We start from the raw sequence: 22,376 nt of genomic DNA, 5'->3' as shown, positions 1-22,376 counted from the left end.
TTCCTCCTGTCAGTGGGTGCGCCCTGCGCCTTCTCCCCCTCCTCCTGTCAGTGGGTGCGCTCTGCGCCTGCTCCCCCTCCTCCTGTCAGTGGGTGCACGCTGCGGCTGCTCCATCTCCTCCTGCTGTAAGGTGCGCTCTGCGCCTGCTCCCCCTCCTGCTGTAAGGTGCGCGCTGCGCCACACATGGTCTCAGGGAGAGGTTACTAGCATGTGACAGATGTGATAAATGACCACACTCCTGACATAATCTCTTTGGTTGGTTTCCCATATCTGGAAATGGTTAGTGTCCTATCAGTGAGAGGCCTCCTCCCCGCAGTGGGGAAAGTCTCCATCCTGCATGCTGTCATAGCTGGAAGTATGTGCAGACATCGCCCAGTCATTATCTCCCCTCTCTCCTCATCGTGCTGGGGGGATCCTCCTTATAATACTGTAGTGTCTCTCACCAGAGAGAGCTCCTCCTGTGATCACCGTATCACCGATATCTCTGGGTATATGTGTAACATGTCAGAATCCAGTGAACCCATCAGTCTGTTTTTGGGATGTTGGAGGAAACTGTAGCGCCCAGAGGAAACACTCTGTATACATTATGTCAGTGAGTGTACCTTCGTGCCCAATGACTGGCAGTTACGTGAGCCAATAGCCTCGGTCCTCATTGGTCATGTCAGTGCCTTGGCACAGCAGTATGTCCATGTCACCTGCTGGTGCTTACATTCCCTTGTGCAGGTAGGGTTAGTATACTTACCACCCCTGTCTGGATCTTCAGCGTTCAGGCTTCTGGCGTCGGGATTTGAACCCGTCTGTATTTCATACCGATTCCCCACCATGTGATAATGAAATAGTCTCTGGCTTTATCCTTTGCCCGGCTTCCCAGCATGTCCCATGGTGCCCTGTAATGGATCAGTGTTCCCTATCATGGCGCCCCCACACAAGTCTGTGCCCTATAGTGCATCCGTGTTCTGCAGCACAGTACTCTCACACAAGCCTCTGTACCCTGTAGTGCACCAATGTTCCCCATCACAGTGCTCTCACACAAGCCTCTGTACACTGTAGTGCACCAATGTTCCCCATCACAGTGCTCTCACACAAGCCTCTGTACCCTGTAGTGCACCAATGTTCCCCATCACAGTGCTCTCACACAAGCCTCTGTACCATGTAGTGCACCAATGTTCCCCATCACAGTGCTCTCACACAAGCCTCTGTACCATGTAGTGCACCAATGTTCCCCATCACAGTGCTCTCACACAAGCCTCTGTACCATGTAGTGCACCAATGTTCCCCATCACATTGCTCTCACACAAGCCTCTGTACCATGTAGTGCACCAATGTTCCCCATCACAGTACTCCCACACAAGCCTCTGTACCATGTAGTGCAGCAATGTTCTCCATCACAGTGCTCTCACACAAGCCTCTGCACCCTGTAGTGCACCAATGTTCCCCAGCACAGTGCTCTCACACAAGCCTCTGTACCATGTAGTGCACCAATGTTCCCCATCACAGTTCTCTCACACAAGCCTCTGTATCATGTAGTGCACCAATGTTCCCCATCACAGTGCTCTCACACAAGCCTCTGTACCATGTAGTGCACCAATGTTCCCCATCACAGTGCTCTCACACAAGCCTCTGTACCATGTAGTACCCCAATGTTCCCCATCACAGTGCTCTCACATAAGCCTCTGCACCATGTAGTGCCCCAATGTTCCCCATCACAGTGCTCTCACATAAGCCTCTGCACCATGTAGTGCCCCAATGTTCCCCATCACAGTACTCCCACACAAGCCTCTGTGCACGGTATACTACCGTACCTTGTGTTGTACAGCTCTCCTAGCACCGTATACTACCGTACCTTGTGTGTTGTACAACCCTCCTAGCACCGTATACTACCGTACCTTGTGTGTTGTACAGCCCTCCTAGCACCGTATACTACCGTACCTTGTGTGTTGTACAGCCCTCTTAGCACTGTATACTACCGTACCTTGTGTTGTACAGCCCTCCTAGCACCGTATACTACCGTACCTTGTGTGTTGTATAGTCCTCGTAGCACCGTATACTACCGTACCTTGTGTGTTGTATAGTCCTCCTAGCACCGTATAATATCGTACCTTGTGTGTTGTACAGCCCTCCTAGCACCGTATACTACCGTACCTTGTGTGTTGTACAGCCCTCCTAGCACTGTATATTACCGTACCTTGTGTGTTGTACAGCCCTCCTAGCACTGTATAGTACCGTACCTTGTGTGTTGTACAGCCCTCCTAGCACCGTATACTACCGTACCTTGTGTGTTGTGCAGCCCTCCTAGCACCGTATAGTACCGTACCTTGTGTATTGTGCAGCCCTCCTAGCACCGTATACTACCGTACCTTGTGTTGTACAGCCCTCCTAGCACCGTATACTACCGTACCTTGTGTTGTACAGCCCTCCTAGCACCGTATACTACCGTACCTTGTGTTGTACAGCCCTCCTAGCACCGTATACTACCGTACCTTGTGTGTTGTACAGCCCTCCTAGCACCGTATACTACCGTACCTTGTGTGTTGTACAGCCCTCCTAGCACCGTATACTACCGTACCTTGTGTGTTGTACAGCCCTCCTAGCACCGTATACTACCGTACCTTGTGTTGTACAGCCCTCCTAGCACCGTATACTACCGTACCTTGTGTTGTACAGCCCTCCTAGCACCGTATACTACCGTACCTTGTGTTGTACAGCCCTCCTAGCACCGTATACTACCGTACCTTGTGTTGTACAGCCCTCCTAGCACCGTATACTACCGTACCTTGTGTTGTACAGCCCTCCTAGCACCGTATACTACCGTACCTTGTGTGTTGTACAGCCCTCCTAGCACCGTATACTACCGTACCTTGTGTGTTGTACAGCCCTCCTAGCACCGTATACTACCGTACCTTGTGTGTTGTACAGCCCTCCTAGCACCGTATACTACCGTACCTTGTGTGTTGTACAGCCCTCCTAGCATCGTATACTACCGTACCTTGTGTGTGCTGTGTGTACGGGAAGGTGTCCTGTTCTGTAACACTAGGCTCCATACACTGTGCTCGCTGTGTGTACAGGAAGGTGTCCTGTGCTGTAACACTAGGCTCCATACACTGTGCTCGCTGTGTGTACGGGAAGGTGTCCTGTGCTGTAACACTAGGCTCCATTCGCTGTGCTCGCTGTGTGTACGGAAAAGTGTCCTGTGCTGTAACACTAGGCTCCATTCGCTGTGCTCGCTGTGTGTACGGGAAGGTGTCCTGTGCTGTAACACTAGGCTCCATACCCTGTGCTCGCTGTGTGTACAGGAAGGTGTCCTGTGCTGTAACACTAGGCTCCATTCGCTGTGTGTACGGGAAGGTGTTCTGTAACACTAGGCTCCATACACTGTGCTCGCTGTGTGTACGGGAAGGTGTCCTGTGCTGTAACACTAGGCTCCATACGCTGTGCTCGCTGTGTGTACGGGAAGGTGTCCTGTGCTGTAACACTAGGCTCCATACACTGTGCTCGCTGTGTGTACGGGAAGGTGTTCTGTAACACTAGGCTCCATACACTGTGCTCGCTGTGTGTACGGGAAGGTGTTCTGTAACACTAGACTCCATACGCTGTGCTCGCTGTGTGTACGGGAAGGTGTCCTGTGCTGTAACACTAGGCTCCATACACTGTGCTCGCTGTGTGTACGGGAAGGTGTTCTGTAACACTAGGCTCCATACGCTGTGCTCGCTGTGTGTACGGGAAGGTGTCCTGTGCTGTAACACTAGGCTCCATACACTGTGATCGCTGTGTGTACAGTAAGGTGTCCTGTGCTGTAACACTAGGCTCCATACACTGTGCTCGCTGTGTGTACGGGAAGGTGTTCTGTAACACTAGGCTCCATACGCTGTGCTCGCTGTGTGTACGGGAAGGTGTCCTGTGCTGTAACACTAGGCTCCATACACTGTGATCGCTGTGTGTACAGGAAGGTGTCCTGTAACACTAGGCTCCATACACTGTGCTCGCTGTGTGTACGGGAAGGTGTCCTGTGCTGTAACACTAGGCTCCATACACTGTGCTCGCTGTGTGTACGGGAAGGTGTCCTGTGCTGTAACACTAGGCTCCATACACTGTGCTCGCTGTGTGTATGGGAAGGTGTTCTGTAACACTAGGCTCCATACGCTGTGCTCGCTGTGTGTACGGGAAGGTGTCCTGTGCTGTAACACTAGGCTCCATACACTGTGATCGCTGTGTGTACAGGAAGGTGTCCTGTAACACTAGGCTCCATACGCTGTGTGAGTGCGCTCCGGTGCTGCACAGGCCTGTACTACAGTATTTAGCATACACAGAGGGATGGGGCATACGCTGTGCTCGCTGTGTGTACGGGAAGGTGTCCTGTGCTGTAACACTAGGCTCCATACACTGTGATCGCTGTGTGTACGGGAAGGTGTCCTGTAACACTAGGCTCCATACGCTGTGTGAGTGCGCTCCGGTGCTGCACAGGCCTGTACTACAGTATTTAGCATACACAGATTGATGGGGCATACGCTGTGCTCGCTGTGTGTACGGTGGAAGATACTAATCATGTATTTATCTCTTACAGGTATAGACTTCAAGATCAAAACTGTGGAATTACAAGGAAAGAAGATCAAATTACAGATCTGGTGAGTTCATACTCTGGGTAGTCGCTGTGTCTATGGCTGAGACGTTAATGTGCTGGAGACAAACTGATTTTAACTGATTTATAAACATTAAGAACTTACTACAGGGGTTTTCCACTCTAAGCCTTGGGTGCACCCCAACAAGTCATGTTTTCAGGATTTCATGAAATTATCCTACCTATTTCCACAAACTGAATTCCTGAAAACATGATCTGCTGAGAGTTTAGGCCCTGCCTTACTCTGTGTAACTATTGTGGGGAGAGGATGCCGTGACGTGCCCTATTATGGGGAAAGGATGCAGTGACGTGCCCTATTGGGGGGAGAGGATGCAGTGACGTGCCCTATTGGGGGGGAGAGGATGCGGAATGGGTATGATATACCGTCGGCCGCATGGCCGGCGGTTCGATTCCTGTCAGCAGCAGCCCGACAGGAGCAGAGTGTGACGCAGTGGAAGCCCGACAGCGCTGGAAATCCCGATCATGGATAGGTAAGTATCCACTAACCTAACCCTCCTTAGGGGTGCCTAACCCTAACCCCCCCCCCCCCACAAAGTGCCTAACCCTAACCACCCCCTTCCCCGCTGCCTAAACCTAAGTCCCCCGGGGGGGTGCCTAACCCTGACCCTCCCTCCCCGTAGCCTAACCCTCCCGGGGGGGGTGCCTAACCCTAAGTCCCCCCCGGGAGCCCTAAACCTAAAACTCAACCCCCCCGTGGCTGTCCGCTCGCGGCGCCCGGCATCACTACGATCGTGATGCCGGGCGCCGGTGTCCCCGGCGTCGGGGAATTGCGGGAGTCTACATCCAGACGCCCGGCATTTCACCCTTGCCGAGATAAGACAGTCGTGAAGCCGGCTGCCAGTATATAGGCAGTCGGCTTCCCGATTGCTTCCCGAGGATGCAGTGACATGCCCTATTGGGGGAGAGGATGCAGTAATATGCCCTATTGGGGGGGAGATAATGTAGTGACGTGCCTTATTTGGGGGAGAGGATGTAGTGACGTGCTTTATTGGGGGGAGAGGATGTAGTGACGTGCCATATTGGGGGGAGAGGATGTAGTGACGTGCCCTATTGGGGGGGAGAGGATGCAGTGACGTGCCTTATTGGGGGGAGAGGATGCAGTGACGTGCCTTATTGGGGGGAGAGGATGCAGTGACATGCCCTATTGGGGGGGAGAGGATGTAGTGACGTGCCTTATTGGGGGGAGAGGATGCAGTGACTTGACCTATTGGGGGGAGAGGATGCAGTGACTTGACCTATTGGGGGGAGAGGATGCAGTGACGTGCCTTATTGGGGGGAGAGGATGCAGTGACGTGCCTTATTGTGGGGAGAGGATGTAGTGACGTGCCCTGTTGGGGGGGAGAGGATGCAGTGACGTGCCCTGTTGGGGGGGAGAGGATGCAGTGACGTGCCCTGTTGGGGGGAGAGGATGCAGTGACGTGCCCTGTTGGGGGGAGAGGATGCAGTGACGTGCCCTGTTGGGGGGTAGTGGATGTAGTGACGTGCCTTGTTGGGGGGAGAGGATGTAGTGACGTGCCCTGTTGGGGGGGAGAGGATGTAGTGACGTGCCCTGTTGGGGGGGGGGGGGGAGAGGATGTAGTGACGCGCCCTGTTGGGGGGAGAGGATGCGGTTACGTGCCCTGTTGGGGGGGAGAGGATGCGGTTACGTGCCCTGTTGGGGGGAGAGGATGTAGTGACGTGCCCTGTTGGGGGGGGAGGATGCGGTTACGTGCCCTGTTGGGGGGGAGAGGATGCAGTGACGTGCCCTGTTGGGGGGGAGAGGATGCAGTGACGTGCCCTGTTGGGGGGAGAGGATGTAGTGACGTGCCCTGTTGGGGGGAGAGGATGCAGTGACGTGCCCTGTTGGGGGGAGAGGGTGTAGTGACGTGCCCTGTTGGGGGGAGAGGATGCAGTGACGTGCCCTATTGCTGTTAGCGCTGGTTGTATCCTCCCCCAATGTAAGGAGAGGGAGCTGCAGGCTGTCACTGTCCCTCGCTCACTGACCAATGTGCTTGTAGATCCTATAGATTCCCATACAGAGTTGGTAATCTCTTGCCTTGCTCTGAAGACGTGCTGCACTACAATGGCTGTATAATGCCTGCAGCTCCCTATAAGTGTACAGTCTGCTATTCCCTTGGCTTATCCTGGTTCTCTGTCCTGCTCATGGTGTGTACAGTCTGCTATTCCCTTGGCTTATCCTGGTTCTCTGTCCTGCTCATGGTGTGTATAGTCTGCTATTCCCTTGGCTTATCCTGGTTCTCTGACCTGCTCATGGTGTGTACAGTCTGCTATTCCCTTGGCTTATCCTGGTTCTCTGACCTGCTCATGGTGTGTACAGTCTGCTATTCCCTTGGCTTATCCTGGTTCTCTGACCTGCTCATGGTGTGTACAGTCTGCTATTCCCTTGGCTTATCCTGGTTCTCTGTCCTGCTCATGGTGTGTACAGTCTGCTATTCCCTTGGTTTATCCTGGTTCTCTGACCTGCTCATGGTGTGTACAGTCTGCTATTCCCTTGGCTTATCCTGGTTCTCTGTCCTGCTCATGGGGTATACAGACAGACGCCTCCTATCTCTCCTCGCTGCTGGGTGTTACATGCCTAATGCTGCAGGTGAGGCAGATTATTACAATGCTGATATACTGCTGCAAATCTCCGTTTGTCCAAGGAGTAGTTGGCACAGTTTATATTTATCTAGGAGCCAGGTAACCTCTTATCACTGTCTGGCATTGTACGTGGATTTCTCTGTTGGTGCTGTGGGGGGTTATATGTTGCTTTATATTCCACTTTTGTGGTGGAAATGCCTACAGTGGGCACTAACCATACATTACATTGCCAAGTGTCTGATTTTTACCTTCATTTCATTTGCAGTACTGGTGGCATCATTGTCTCTTTGCTGGCACTGATTACTAATACATGCTGGAGAGATCTATAACTCCCATTACTGACGTAATGGCTCTGGGATCTCTAATCTGGGACAGTGAAAGGAATTACTGAGGCGTTTCCATTATAACAATACAGGGATCATAAACCTTCACTTTATTTTTCTTTTAATTATTTGCACCCTCCTGCAACTGATTTACCAAGTACATTGCCAGGCTAGGGTGGGTCACCTCTGCCTGGTAACACAAATACATGGGTGTAAAGCAGACCTGTGTGTGATATTCGTCCCTGCAATATGACCGCTCTGCTCTGGACACTGCGGAGGACTAAACTATCGGTCAGCCGAACTGCAGTTTCGGCAGTGCGCCCAAGTGTCTTACTATTCGTGCGTTTCTGCTTGCCGCATTAGGAAAGTGCGAATAGAAATTGATGCCCACGGCACTCGCACCTGATTGACAAAACAATTGAATAACTCCATCGGGCGTTCAGAAAATATTCAATTCTCCCCTCTGTCTAAAGCTGGATGCACACTAGACTATATATTGTGCAATCTTTCCCCCAGTCTGCCGAACCATTGTTCTGCTGCCGTCAGATGGGGCGACGTGCTGCCGTCAGATGGGGCGACGTGCTGCCGTCAGATGGGGCGACGTGCTGCCGTCAGATGGGGCGACGTGCTGCCCTGCCGTCAGATGGGGCGGCGGCGATGTATATTCTGTGTTCTGGGATTAGGGACATTGTAATGACTGTCACATCGATTAGGCGTGTACCCACCTATAGAAATAAAGGAGCCTGAAAAGTGAGGAAAGGTATTTAGTAAATATTACAGCATAGCAGGTAACGGACAGTAACATAGAAACATTACTTGAAGGTAAAACCCCTACACAGCTATACAGGAGGGGGTTACAGTGTAGGGGCACTGACCATACATACAGGAAGGGGGTTACAGCTATACAGTGTAGGGGCATTGACCATATACAGGAAGGGGGTTACAGCTATACAGTGTAGGGGCACTGACCATACATACAGGAAGGGGGTTACAGCTATACAGTGTAGGGGCACTGACCATACATACAGGAAGGGGGTTACAGCTATACAGTGTAGGGGCATTGACCATATACAGGAAGGGGGTTACAGCTATACAGTGTAGGGGCACTGACCATACATACAGGAAGGGGGTTACAGCTATACAGTGTAGGGGCACTGACCATACATACAGGAAGGGGGTTACAGCTATACAGTGTAGGGGATTGACCATATACAGGAAGGGGGTTACAGCTATACAGTGTAGGGGCACTGACCATACATACAGGAAGGGGGTTACAGCTATACAGTGTAGGGGCGCTGACCATACATACAGGAAGGGGGTTACAGCTATACAGTGTAGGGGCACTGACCATACATACAGGAAGGGGGTTACAGCTATACAGTGTAGGGGCACTGACCATACATACAGGAAGAGGGTTACAGCTATACAGTGTAGGGGCACTGACCATACATACAGGAAGGGGTTACAGCTATACAGTGTAGGGGTGCTGACCATACATACAGGAAGGGGGTTACAGCTATACAGTGTAGGGGCACTGACCATACATACAGGAAGGGGGTTACAGCTATACAGTGTAGGGGCACTGACCATACATACAGGAAGGGGGTTACAGCTATACAGTGTAGGGGCACTGACCATACATACAGGAAGGGGGTTACAGCTATACAGTGTAGGGGCACTGACCATATACAGGAAGGGGCTACAGCTATACAGTGTAGGGGCACTGACCATATACAGGAAGGAGGTTACAGCTATATGTTGCTCCTGGATTTGGGGTCTCATTGTGTGTAGAGTTGAACTGATCTGGTTTCTCTTCTCGTACACAGGGACACAGCCGGACAGGAGCGATTCCACACGATCACCACCTCTTATTACAGAGGCGCTATGGGAATAATGTTAGTCTATGACATCACCAATGCCAAAAGCTTTGAGAACATCAGCAAATGGCTCAGAAACATAGACGAGGTAAGTACCTGCTGTTTCCTTATAGTCCTGATGCAGCTGCTGGGCCTGTAGGTGTCACGGTGTCTGTCTGTGGCAGTCTGTGCAGCACACGGTATTGTTACTATTCTAGACAGGACACTTGACCTCTCATACTGAGGCCCGCAGTCACGCATGTCGTGCGGTGACCCCCTGAGGCCCGCAGTCACGCATGTCGTGCGGTGACCCCCTGAGGCCCGCGGTCACGCATGTCGGGCGGTGACCCCCTGAGGCCCGCGGTCACGCATGTCGGGCGGTGACCCCCTGAGGCCCGCGGTCACGCATGTCGTGCGGTGACCCCCTGAGGCCCGCGGTCACGCATGTCGTGCGGTGACCCCCTGAGGCCCACGGTCACGCATGTCGTGCGGTGACCCCCTGAGGCCCGCGGTCACGCATGTCGGCCGGTGACCCCCTGAGGCCCGCGGTCACGCATGTCGGGCGGTGACCCCCTGAGGCCCGCGGTCACGCATGTCGGGCGGTGACCCCCTGAGGCCCGCGGTCACGCATGTCGGGCGGTGACCCCCTGAGGCCCGCGGTCACGCATGTCGGGCGGTGACCCCCTGAGGCCCGCGGTCACGCATGTCGGGCGGTGACCCCCTGAGGCCCGCGGTCACGCATGTCGGGCGGTGACCCCCTGAGGCCCGCGGTCACGCATGTCGGGCGGTGACCCCCTGAGGCCCGCGGTCACGCATGTCGTGCGGTGACCCCCTGAGGCCCGCGGTCACGCATGTCGGGCGGTGACCCCCCTGAGGCCCGCGGTCACGCATGTCGGGCGGTGACCCCCCTGAGGCCCGCGGTCACGCATGTCGGGCGGTGACCCCCCTGAGGCCCGCGGTCACGCATGTCGGGCGGTGACCCCCCTGAGGCCCGCGGTCACGCATGTCGGGCGGTGACCCCCCTGAGGCCCGCGGTCACGCATGTCGGGCGGTGACCCCCCTGAGGCCCGCGGTCACGCATGTCGGGCGGTGACCCCCCTGAGGCCCGCGGTCACGCATGTCGGGCGGTGACCCCCCCTGAGGCCCGCGGTCACGCATGTCGGGCGGTGACCCCCCTGAGGCCCGCGGTCACGCATGTCGGGCGGTGACCCCCCTGAGGCCCGCGGTCACGCATGTCGGGCGGTGACCCCCCTGAGGCCCGCGGTCACGCATGTCGGGCGGTGACCCCCCTGAGGCCCGCGGTCACGCATGTCGGGCGGTGACCCCCCTGAGGCCCGCGGTCACGCATGTCGGGCGGTGACCCCCCTGAGGCCCGCGGTCACGCATGTCGGGCGGTGACCCCCCTGAGGCCCGCGGTCACGCATGTCGGGCGGTGACCCCCCTGAGGCCCGCGGTCACGCATGTCGGGCGGTGACCCCCCTGAGGCCCGCGGTCACGCATGTCGGGCGGTGACCCCCCTGAGGCCCGCGGTCACGCATGTCGGGCGGTGACCCCCCTGAGGCCCGCGGTCACGCATGTCGGGCGGTGACCCCCCTGAGGCCCGCGGTCACGCATGTCGGGCGGTGACCCCCCTGAGGCCCGCGGTCACGCATGTCGGGCGGTGACCCCCCTGAGGCCCGCGGTCACGCATGTCGGGCGGTGACCCCCCTGAGGCCCGCGGTCACGCATGTCGGGCGGTGACCCCCCTGAGGCCCGCGGTCACGCATGTCGGGCGGTGACCCCCCTGAGGCCCGCGGTCACGCATGTCGGGCGGTGACCCCCCTGAGGCCCGCGGTCACGCATGTCGGGCGGTGACCCCCCTGAGGCCCGCGGTCACGCATGTCGGGCGGTGACCCCCCTGAGGCCCGCGGTCACGCATGTCGGGCGGTGACCCCCCTGAGGCCCGCGGTCACGCATGTCGGGCGGTGACCCCCCTGAGGCCCGCGGTCACGCATGTCGGGCGGTGACCCCCCTGAGGCCCGCGGTCACGCATGTCGGGCGGTGACCCCCCTGAGGCCCGCGGTCACGCATGTCGGGCGGTGACCCCCTGAGGTTGCGGTCACCTCTGCTCTAGCATTTACTACTTGTACCTGAAGTCGCAGCTTATAAGATTTATTTTGTAAGAACGTCTGAGCGCGATGACCCCACACTCACAGGCCTCCATGCTGCAGGCAGAGGTGCTGGCTGGGGTCAGGTCATAGGTTATAGTGAATGAGAGCAGTGTTGGTTCGGGGACCCTGGTTGCGTTGAGACGGTAGATGAGCAGCAGCAGCGCGCGTTAGCGGTCACCCGTCTGCTGGTTTATGTAAATGCTGCTACAAACTCATTTCTTTGTGCACCCCCGTGCGTCCGATTGTGCTGAGATGCCCTTTACAATACGGATCAGTGCGTCCTTATAACCCATCATCAGTCGTGGCACCCTTATGGCTGGTGCAGTGTCTTCACCTGACCATGGGCGCACATACCTCCTGCTGTGCGTCTGTGAATGCAGCGGCTCGCATTGACACGCCCACGGCGCTCCCATAATACGCCACGTGAACGGCTCATTTTTGTATTCGCGCCCATCATTTTTCCACCAGATTTCTCTTCCTGCCTGTCCCTATGGCAGCAGCACCTGTGTGCGTACGCTCGGGGTAACACATGCGCCTCAGGCGAGCACGGGAAAACGCATGCACAAGCGTCAGCATTTGGTGCGGCTCCGAGTCCGGTCCTATATGTGGTAGTGTGTAGTGAGTAACCATGTGCCGCAGCGAGCTGGGATGTGCGAGCTGGGATGTGTAACGTATCGCCCCGTGCGGAGATGACAGAAATCCATATCTCTCCTCTGACAGCATTTTTCCATTTGGTCAGGTTGCATAAGTGCTGGTCAGGAATGCAGCATTACATGAGTAAGATAGGGAGTGTCTGTGATACTGCATACATACAGCCTGCGTATGGGAGGGGACAGCCACAGACTGCCGGAGTCTGATTGTGACATGATTCAGCCTCTGGTACCGGCAGGCTGTGCGTGTTCTTCCACATGGCCTCAGAATAGACTCCCCGTACATCTAGTTATTGTGTGTGTGTGTGAGAGGAGAGAGTTTGCTGGGAGAGTTGTGTAGTGCAGTCTGCACCCAGTTGGACAGTAGCCTCACTCACAACCCATTGAAGTGCTGCAATCACTGCACGCACCTACCAGAGCCAGGCCCTACAATCGGCTCATTCTCCTGCTGACCTGGCTCTCCGCAGCCCCAGCTTCTCTCTACAGCTTCCAGAGAAGATGCTTCATTCAACAGCTTTGTGGGAGGATGGGTAGCTGGCTAGAGAGGGGGTCATTGTCCTAAAGTAAGCCAACCCTTTATTTCCTTCCCAGGGGTCCGTTGCTGCCCATTCTTAGCTTTGCATCACTGGATGTGTGTAGAAAATGCTGCTGGTAATTGTTTGTGCCCCCCTGCAGTTTGAAATGATTCATTGATCGGAGATCTGCTTGAGTCTTGGCCGCTTTCCAAGCAGCGACTTTTCTTCAGAGGCGGCCAATCACATTGCGCTCTTTAATGTGTTGGTATTTGTTTATCAGAGCTCTGGTTGTAGAAATATTGAGGCAATTAGAACGGCAGGGGGGCAGTGGAAGAGGGTCCCAACTGAGAGAGTAGTGAGGCATTGCGTAACGAGCCCCCTAATCCAGCTTCATTCACAGACTACCGAATGGCAGGCAGGCGGCCTCATCTCCTGCAATAACAGATCAGAGCTGAAGTGTCGCAGTTGATTCTGGAGGACAAGTGACGGCCGACCAGTCACACATTAGCAAAGTCTCTCCATAACCTCTGCCATACGCCGTCCCTGTCTAGCATAGGATGGGCCCATCCTGAGAGTGTGACGTGTTATGAAATATGGCCCATACGTTTGTGACTTTTCCTAAAATGCGCGTTTTTTTTCCCCTAGTGGTTTTCAGTAGTATATTTATATCCATTGCCTCTGGAAACAATTGTGGCCCGTGTGGGAAGCATTCGTATGGGGTGTATGTATGGGCCTAAAAATCCCTGTAATAATGTTGTCTTCCCCCAGTTGTATTTGGAGGGGGAACGGCACATTGAAGGTACGATATGTTGCTCCCAAATCACCCTTGTACTTGGATGTTGTGACCGGACGCCTTTCGCCTAGGCCGGCCCTGGTCACGGGTTAGCGCTTTTGGACTCCCACTCACCGTCAGTGACTGACTGTCACTGACTCCGCCCACTGCGCCGTGGGCATGTAACGATGCTGCCACCACCAAACTCTACCATCGGCGTTTGGAACCGCTTTTTCAGTACACGTTGCCTCCTGCCTCGGCACCTGGAACCGCTTCTGCTGCGTATGTATGTGATTAGCTGCGGACACATCTCCTGTTTGGTGTCGGCTGTTCCCCCCCTGATCCCTCGCAATGGACATGGTCTGCACGGTAGCTTGGCAGAGGGCTTGAACTTGGAGACACGGAGCTCTTACCCAGAACAGCAGGAGAACGGAATAGCGTTTGGCGCAGTTCTTTTAGTCGCAGGATTGAGATACAATTGAAGTCAGGCAAGATATTTATTGCTCAAAGTCTTAAAGAAGACCCTCCCTTCCGTCTGAAGGGGAATATCACACACAAAATCAAGCAGCAATTCTTCTCCTCAAAGAAGTTACAGGGTTGTACACATACAGGGCTCACAGTCCCTCTTTTTATGTCATTCTTACACACAACATCACAGGGGGGCAAATCCACCCTGTGTTCCTTCTAGCCAATCATTCTAGCTCACAAAATATAAATTAACAACATATTACATTTCAAAGGAGTCACTCAATATCCTCCTTCCTAATGCACCACCCAAACTTTAAACACAACTGATTTATCATACATTATACTGTCTCCTAAAATGTTGATATAACATGTCACAGGAAATAGTAAATGACATTCATCCTTATCAATCAGTTTGGCATTTCCAACCTTAACACATTCAGTGACATCCAAAAGGTTCTTAAAAACAGATAGTCTTTTCAAAGGAAGTTCTGTACATGTAGTGTTTGGCTATATGACACCATTCACACCTTTTACACAGAGAACTTCCAGTCATTCCTATTCATCAGACCTCCTGCGAAGGGAATGACAATTAGCATCTTGTTTCTGCAGACACAGAGGCTGGTCATGTCATATTCAGGCATATAGTCAAGAAGTGCATTTTCTCTACAAAATATACATTTAAACCATATAGTGCATAGCCTATTAAATATACGTTGCTTCATGCACTAATGCATTGCAGATCAGCTGCAGTGCATTACAGCAATACATATATACTTTAATACAGTTTACTATGGACCATGTGCAGTGTGTTTTTACACTGTCCACTTTAACTGTTTCAGCGCTGGTCGCAGTGGGAGCTGGCTCTCCCTGTCCCGCAGCGGCCATGACACACTCTACTTACACTCCCCAAGTGCAGCGGGTCCTGGCCGCGACGTGTAAAACATTAAAAAACACACTTATTAACACTCAGCGCGTAGCGCCGAGTATACATTTACAGTGGGCGCCTGGCGCCTTTGTCCTTTTAAAAATGGCGGCACAGCACGGGGTTTATCCCCTTCAGTGCTGTGGTAGCCATTAACCCCGTGTGGCCTGCCTCCGGCCACAGATGTTATCCTAGATTAATGATTGGTTGTAAATAGCAGGTAGAGGTGCAATCTCAGGATTTATAACCGCTGCCCTGGAATCACCTGAAGGGCTTGGCAGCCGGTGTCGCTGGGGGGCGGGCTTGGCAGCCGGTGTCGCTGGGGGGCGGGCTTGGCAGCCGGTGTCGCTGGGGGGCGGGCTTGGCAGCCGGTGTCGCTGGGGGGCGGGCTTGGCAGCCGGTGTCGCTGGGGGGCGGGCTTGGCAGCCGGTGTCGCTGGGGGGCGGGCTTGGCAGCCGGTGTCGCTGGGGGGCGGGCTTGGCAGCCGGTGTCGCTGGGGGGCGGGCTTCCTAAGGAGCTAAAGCTCTAGACCTGCTCCCAGCGCTGCTATTTTCCTCCTGACACAGATACCCAGCAGTGACGACATTAGTTCCTTATCAGGTTGAGGATCCTAAAATAGGCTGGTGACACAGCACTGGGTGAGGGGCGAGCGGTGCAGCCTCAGCCATCATGTCTGCGGCCTGTGAGCGGGGGGGGGTGTAATGTATCAATGGTGACCTGACAGTTACTATACACTTTCCCTGTATGTGACACTTCGGTTCCCGTGTCTGCGGCCTGCGAGCAGGGGGGTGGGGGGGGGTGTAATGTATCCATGGTGACCTGACAGTTACTATACACTTTCCCTGTATGTGAGCTTGTCGCTTCGGTTCCCGTGTCTGATTCCTATGACAGAGATGCGTCACAGTAACCCCATGTCCTCCTCCTCCTCTTCCAGCATGCCAATGAAGACGTGGAGCGGATGCTGCTAGGAAACAAGTGTGACATGGAGGACAAGAGAGTGGTGGCCAAAGCAAAGGGGGAGCAGGTAACTAAAGTAGCCGGAGGGGGTGATCCTAAAAGTGTCTGAGCTGGCGGCAGACAGTGCCCAGCGATTACTGATGGCGCATAGATTCCTCCGCCATACGCACAGTCTGCTTTCTCGGCATTGATATCCACAAGCCGCCCTACGGGAATAACGACGTCTTGCTCCGGCCCCTTAATGTAAATGTTTTATTCCCCGTATTGTTACATAGGCGCCAGAGCCGTTCCTGTTATCCCACAAGTAAGCAGAACTTTAGTGATGATTGTGTAAGAGTCACACAAACGTTTACATAGCGATCCAGCAGCGCAGGGGGGGGTGGATATGGTGTGTTGCTTTGCACACACCACAGTATATTGTCCTTTACATTGGCCATTCTCAGTGTAAGCATTGCTGTATGCCAGTCGCTCAGTCACTCTGCATATTCCTGTGCGGTAGAGCGATGTAAAGGGACTGAGAGGAGACCGCCATCTGCTGGGCACAGCCGGTATGACTTCACAAGGAACTAGTGGGCATCATTAAGGCAGAGTGGGCTGACAGCCGCACACTCATTAACATTGCTTCAGCTGCCCTTCCACCTGCCCGAACGTACACAGGCTGGAGAATATGTATTTATAGTCACCACTTCACATGCCAGCGTTACGTTATCAGTCCTCTGGGCAGCAATGCTTGTTCATGTGAGTGGGCACAGCCCATGTACTGGCAGGAGCACGCTCAGCGACATCCTGTGCCACTCAGGTTCCAGCTCTCGCTGCATTGGCTCCCAGTGATCACACGAGTTTTGAAGTGTACCTCGGGAACTACCCACACCAGGCGTACGACTGCGCGATGTATCGTTACATTCTGCATGTAACTGCACTGCATCGTTCATTGCGTCGTCCCATCTGCCGCGCAGTACAGCGGGCAGGGCGGCGGAGCGACTGATCGGGCGCACACTATACAATGTGTACGATACATTGTTCCTAATCGTGATGGAACGATGTATCGTACTGTACATTATATAGTCTGTACCCAGCTTTAGAACAGGGGTATTCTACATGCAGCCCTACAGCTGCTGTGGGGAACTACAAATGCCAGCATGCCATGCCACAGTTTTAGCATGCCCTAGTAGGATAACGGTTGCAGGACATGCTGGAGTGTGTAATGTTAAATACCCCTGCGATAGAGGGATGTTCCCAGTGTTCTGGCTGGTTGGGATGTGTGTAGTCAGTTGCTGTAATATCAGTGACCGAGTCTAAGCATTAATGTAAATCTGATTTTTCTTTCGTTTTCCCGTAGATCGCTCGAGAGCACGGAATTAGGTTTTTTGAGACTAGCGCAAAAGCAAACGTAAATATTGAGAAGGCATTCCTCACGTTAGCAGAAGACATACTTCGAAAGGTATGAGATTCATCAATGGCGGCACCATCTCCTCGCTCCTTTTCTGTGGCGGTGGCTTTAAGGGAACATGCAGCATTTAGAGGCGCGCGCGAGAGTGCATGCCACCAACGTTATTGTCACCGTAGTGTCTTAGATGGGAGAGATCTGGCTTCACTCGAACCATATTTATTTGTCAGGACTTTGCTGTAGCGAATGTCATTTCCTTCCGGCCGGACAGCCCGTCACCGTCCGGGGTTATTATTGCATGCACGCTGCCACTTTGTTAAAGGTTAATTAGTCTCTTAAGGTATTTTTATGTAATATGTCTAAACCCCCTTACCTGAATCAGTGACCCTCTTTCATCCACGCCGGGGTAGGGGGGGATCTCTGATATTTAGCTTAGTGGCCAATAATTTAGTTTGTGGTGCTATGATCATTAGAGCACTGGTGGCCTGTGGTAGGACTACCATCTTGGGTGCTTAGCCCGGTTCTGTCCCTGTGTGTGACGCTCTGTACCCAGTAACGCAGGGACCTCCGCCCGTCTAATCGCTTCCTCTGTCTCTTGTTTTGCAGACTCCAGTCAAAGAACCCAACAGTGAGAATGTAGATATCAGTAGTGGGGGAGGCGTCACGGGCTGGAAGAGCAAATGTTGTTGAGTGTTTTATTTGCAACATTCACCCCTCCACTGCCCCCTACTCACCCTTTCCCCCACCCATGGTCCTCGCAGCATAAACCACTGCCCCCTGACCCTCCCCCCTGTTGAATGTCTCCCCTCCCCCGTCTCATATTAGCATCCTCCCATCTATACGAGTGCTTGCTGGTGTCATTTCTCTGAAAACTCTATAGAAAACGGAAGAAGCCTCCTCCACACAGGATCGTGTGAACAAATCATGTTTGTGGCCTATACCATTTTACGGCGCCCCCCCCCCCCCCCACGTCACTACATTTTGGTTGTATTCTCATTGCCCCTTGTTCTGTTATCACTAACAACAGAGACACGTACAGCGAATTCTGCTAATCTCTTCTGGAAAACAGATGTGTACCACAATAAAAGTTAGAATGAACTACTGCTTTTATGGTGTAGTGAGACGGATGTGCCGAGAACCCGCAGACGCGCATTAGCCAAGGGGAGGCTGGTACTTGACTATAGAGCTAGCACTCCAGCGCCTTCTGGTTTGCTTCCAATGTGCAAATGTGTTTTTCTCTCTTTTTGTGGTGATATTTTGGGTTTCTTTGACGTAACACAAGATTAAATCTAGATCACATATAGGTGTAATAGGGGGGAATAGTAAGAAGCCTGTTTATGTAGACGCTGCTGGCGGGCACTGAATTTTCTAATACCCGTGCCTGTAAATGCCAGTCCTGCCCTGGGGATCATTAACGCGTTTCGCCAGTCATGGTGGATTAGGTCCTGTGCCTTAAGTAAAACAGGGCTTTAACCCTTAATGTGATGTCCAGTATAAGGGGTGCACGGAGCTGGGTACTGGCTGCATGATGATCGTGGCGCTGTATTGTAATAAGATCATTCCCCAGCTTGTCTCTATGACCCTGATATATCCATAATCACAATGCTTCCTGTCTGTAATTAGAATACGTCCCCCAGGAGGCGCCTCTGGCTTGTACCGGAGGCGTATGACATGCTGTTAGTATACATAGAATAGCGCGGTTTGCTGTCCTGGCACAGGGGGTGTCCACGCGTTTCTCCTGAGTGGTTCTGAGCTGCCAATCATCTGCAGCCATTCCCAGCTGACAAACCAGTTGGAGAGGTTATTCCATGAAGCCGCGTGGAGGCCGGGGCTGTGTGAATGAGGAGAATTAGTTGCTGTGACCAGAATCTGTGAGATGTAATATCCAGAGACCTAGTGTACAGCCAGCCTGACTGGCACTGCAGCTTGTGTAATGTAACCCTTTGTGTACGGGCATGGCTGGCCAATCTTCTTGTGCCGTCTGAACTGAAGCGCTTGTTCAGTGTCTGCGGTAGCTCGGAAAATGCCTTCTCTGTCACAGTGTATCCGCAGTGAGGTTAAACGAATATTTTCAGTTATATCACTGTTTTTCTGTAAATGGACCGAGCCCAGTTTTTAATGACTATTCACTCCCCCCCCCTCCCATGTAATGGTTCCATTACTGTCGGCCATATCAGGGCATGCGGGGGTAGGGTGTATTCTGGTGATTAGTGCGCTGAATGGTCGGGAAGGAAGAGCTCCCTCAGATCAGGGTTTGAGGTCATCACTGAGCGAGTCTGGTACAGAATACTGACATTTTCCCGGTGTAGTGTCGCTGTGTTACATACTGCGCGCTGGAAGTGTTAGGTAACCTCACTAGGCCACCAAGTTTGGGTCCATACATGGAGCCGCCACCCTTTAGTGTCTGTACTGGACAACTTGATAATGAACTAATCCGCTTTATGTGCTTAAATGTCTGCTCCCCTCAAAACTAATGGGGTTCCTATTGGGTGGACCCTCAGGGCGGGTGAACCGGCGATATTGGGGTCCATCCCGCCAGTCCAGTATACACTGACTCTGCCCAGAATGTTTTTTCCCCCCCTCTGGTGGGATTCAACAAATGCTTTTAGGAGTCAGCTGAAGCTTTGTAAGGAAAGTCTACGGTTTATTCCAACAAATGTACAATTCACCTTTTTTCTTCTCACAAGTTTCCTCAGAAATAACATTAAATCCTTTTTGCATAAATATAAACCACATCTGTGAATATTGTGCCTTGGGAAGGACCCTGTACTTGCATCCTGAATGGTGGAGGTAAAATATATGGGCCGCCGAATGAGCGCTTGTTCCCGGCGGCTGTCTCCCTACACTTGGATTAAGCATGGCTGCCCTCCGATAGCGCTTGCAGGGTGCCGGCGATTATAACCCCACAGTTGGTAACGAAATAGTGCAAGAGAACAGGAGACTGGCCATAATAATATTACACAGTCTGTGACGCGGTTACGTGTTCTTGCAGGTAGCGCAGGGGTGACAGCTGAGTGAAATTACGTGTTCTGTCTGCCCTGCATAAGGTACCGGTACACAACTCTCGTTCTGGGAGATCACCAACATATGTACACTTACACATGTACTGGGAGACCACCACCGTATGTACAGTGGCACAAACACGCTTGTACGTAGTGTACGCTCAGGGACAGCATCAGGGGGTTGAATGATTTGGGATGCGGTCACCTGCCCGGTGGTTGGAGGTACATGCTGTCCCGTGAATTTTCCAGCTCCTGACAGATTTGTGTCCTCTGCGGAGAGGAAGTAACGTTGTCCAATGACTCCTATGTATATATTTCTTTATAAGATGTATACTCTGCTTATAGTTTCTAGTAATGTACAATAACTTTATGGAAACCCTTACAGTATAACACTTTTCATCTTAACGAACTTTAAATAGTTTTCTTTTTCTTTTTTTTTTTTTTTTGGTTAATCTCATGTTGTTCATTATAAAGGAATAATCTACCAAAATGTAGTTTTGTGATTTTTATATTTTTATTGTATTTTTGCTCTGGTTTCTCCTGGCAATGGCTGAAGATTGTGTTTCGCAGATTTCGTTCCCGGATAAATTGGAGGCCTCAGTCCAGTCATGGCTGCACACCGTAGGGAGGTGACATCTATGGGAGCCGGTGGGGTATAAGAAGTAACTTATGTCCTTTATAGCAGAGGTTCCCAAACACTCTGCTCAAGGCACCCCAACAGTCCAGGTTTTTAGGAAATCCATGGTTGAGCACAGATGGTTAAGTCAAAAGACTGAGGAACTAATTAAATCACTAGTGCCCCAGCAGGGTTATCCTTAAAACCTGGTCTGTTAGGGTGCCTTGAGGGTTGCGTTTGGGAACCTCTGCGGTACAGGTCACATTGCTTAGATATTCTGTGTCACTGCTGTGTGTACATCATTGAGCACATTTCCTGTACACTAAGCTATTACACTGGGGAACAGAATTTTTTATTTTTTCCCTAGCCAAGGATGTAAGTTCGGTGTGAGAGTACTCGCAGGTCCTATTTTAGCATTAGATCTTCGCTATAGCTGAATTGGCTCCAGTTTTCAAATTAATGAAAAATTATAAAATTCAATTATTTTCTCCATTTACAGCGTACTAGCCTAGGCCGCTTTACATAACAGAATCAACTTAGTTTCGCTTTTTTAACAACTACCCTCTTTCAACAATAACAAGAATTTGTTTTATGTGTGATAACGTAGCTGGTAGTCACATTTGAGACTTAACACGTTCATCTCACTAATGCTGGGAGTAGGCGTGGCAATGCACTGCTGAGCATGCTGGGATATCCTCAGACCACAGCCACGTCTCCTATCATACAGAGAGGAGCAATGCACTGCTGGGACATCCTCAGACCACAGCCACGCCTACTCCCAGCATACAGAGAGGAGCAATGCACTGCTGGGACATTCTCAGACCACAGCCACGCCTCCTCCCACCATACAGAGAGGAGCTATGCACTGCTGGGACATCCTCAGACCACAGCCACGCCTCCTCCCAGCATACAGAGAGGAGCAATGCACTGCTGGGACATTCTCAGACCACAGCCACGCCTCCTCCCAGCATACAGAGAGGAGCCATGCACTGCTGGGACATCCTCAGACCACAGCCACGCCTCCTCCCAGCATACAGAGAGGAGCAACGCACTGCTGGGACATCCTCAGACCACAGCCGCGCCTCCTCCCAGCATACAGAGAGGAGCAATGCACTGCTGGGACATCCTCAGACCACAGCCACGCCTCCTCCCAGAATACAGAGAGGAGCAACGCACTGTTGAGCATGCTGGTACATCCTCAGACCACAGCCACGCCTCCTCCCAGCATACAGAGAGGAGCAACGCACTGCTGAGCATGCTGGTACATCCTCAGACCACAGCCACGCCTCCTCCCAACATACAGAGAGGAGCAACGCACTGCTGGGACATCCTCAGACTACAGCCACGCCTCCTCCCAGAATACAGAGAGGAGCAACGCACTGTTGAGCATGCTGGTACATCCTCAGACCACAGCCACGCCTCCTCCCAGCATACAGAGAGGAGCAACGCACTGCTGAGCATGCTGGTACATCCTCAGACCACAGCCACGCCTCCTCCCAGCATACAGAGAGGAGCAATGCACTGCTGGGACATCCTCAGACC

The 22,376-nt window shown here is 52.8% G+C and overlaps 1 protein-coding gene across 1 annotated transcript in view; it reads left to right on the top strand.

Annotated features, from left to right (window-relative positions):
• RAB10 (RAB10, member RAS oncogene family) overlaps positions 1 to 18,314 on the top strand; it is a 42,081-nt gene extending 23,767 nt beyond the window's left edge. Inside the window, exons 2-6 of the mRNA XM_088481721.1 lie at positions 4,562 to 4,622; positions 9,366 to 9,504; positions 15,807 to 15,896; positions 17,169 to 17,270; positions 17,823 to 18,314. Coding sequence (XP_088337847.1) covers positions 4,562 to 4,622; positions 9,366 to 9,504; positions 15,807 to 15,896; positions 17,169 to 17,270; positions 17,823 to 17,906 — 476 coding nt within the window. The 3' untranslated portion in view covers positions 17,907 to 18,314. The remainder of the gene's footprint in view (positions 1 to 4,561; positions 4,623 to 9,365; positions 9,505 to 15,806; positions 15,897 to 17,168; positions 17,271 to 17,822) is intronic.
• Positions 18,315 to 22,376: the final 4,062 nt, after the last annotated feature.

This window comes from Taudactylus pleione, unplaced genomic scaffold, assembly GCF_031769625.1.
Source record: "Taudactylus pleione unplaced genomic scaffold, aTauple2 ptg000277l, whole genome shotgun sequence".
Lineage (NCBI taxonomy): Eukaryota > Metazoa > Chordata > Amphibia > Anura > Myobatrachidae > Taudactylus > Taudactylus pleione.
The sequence above is the reverse complement of the archived record's forward strand: the minus strand, read 5'-3'. Positions and strand labels throughout refer to the sequence as shown.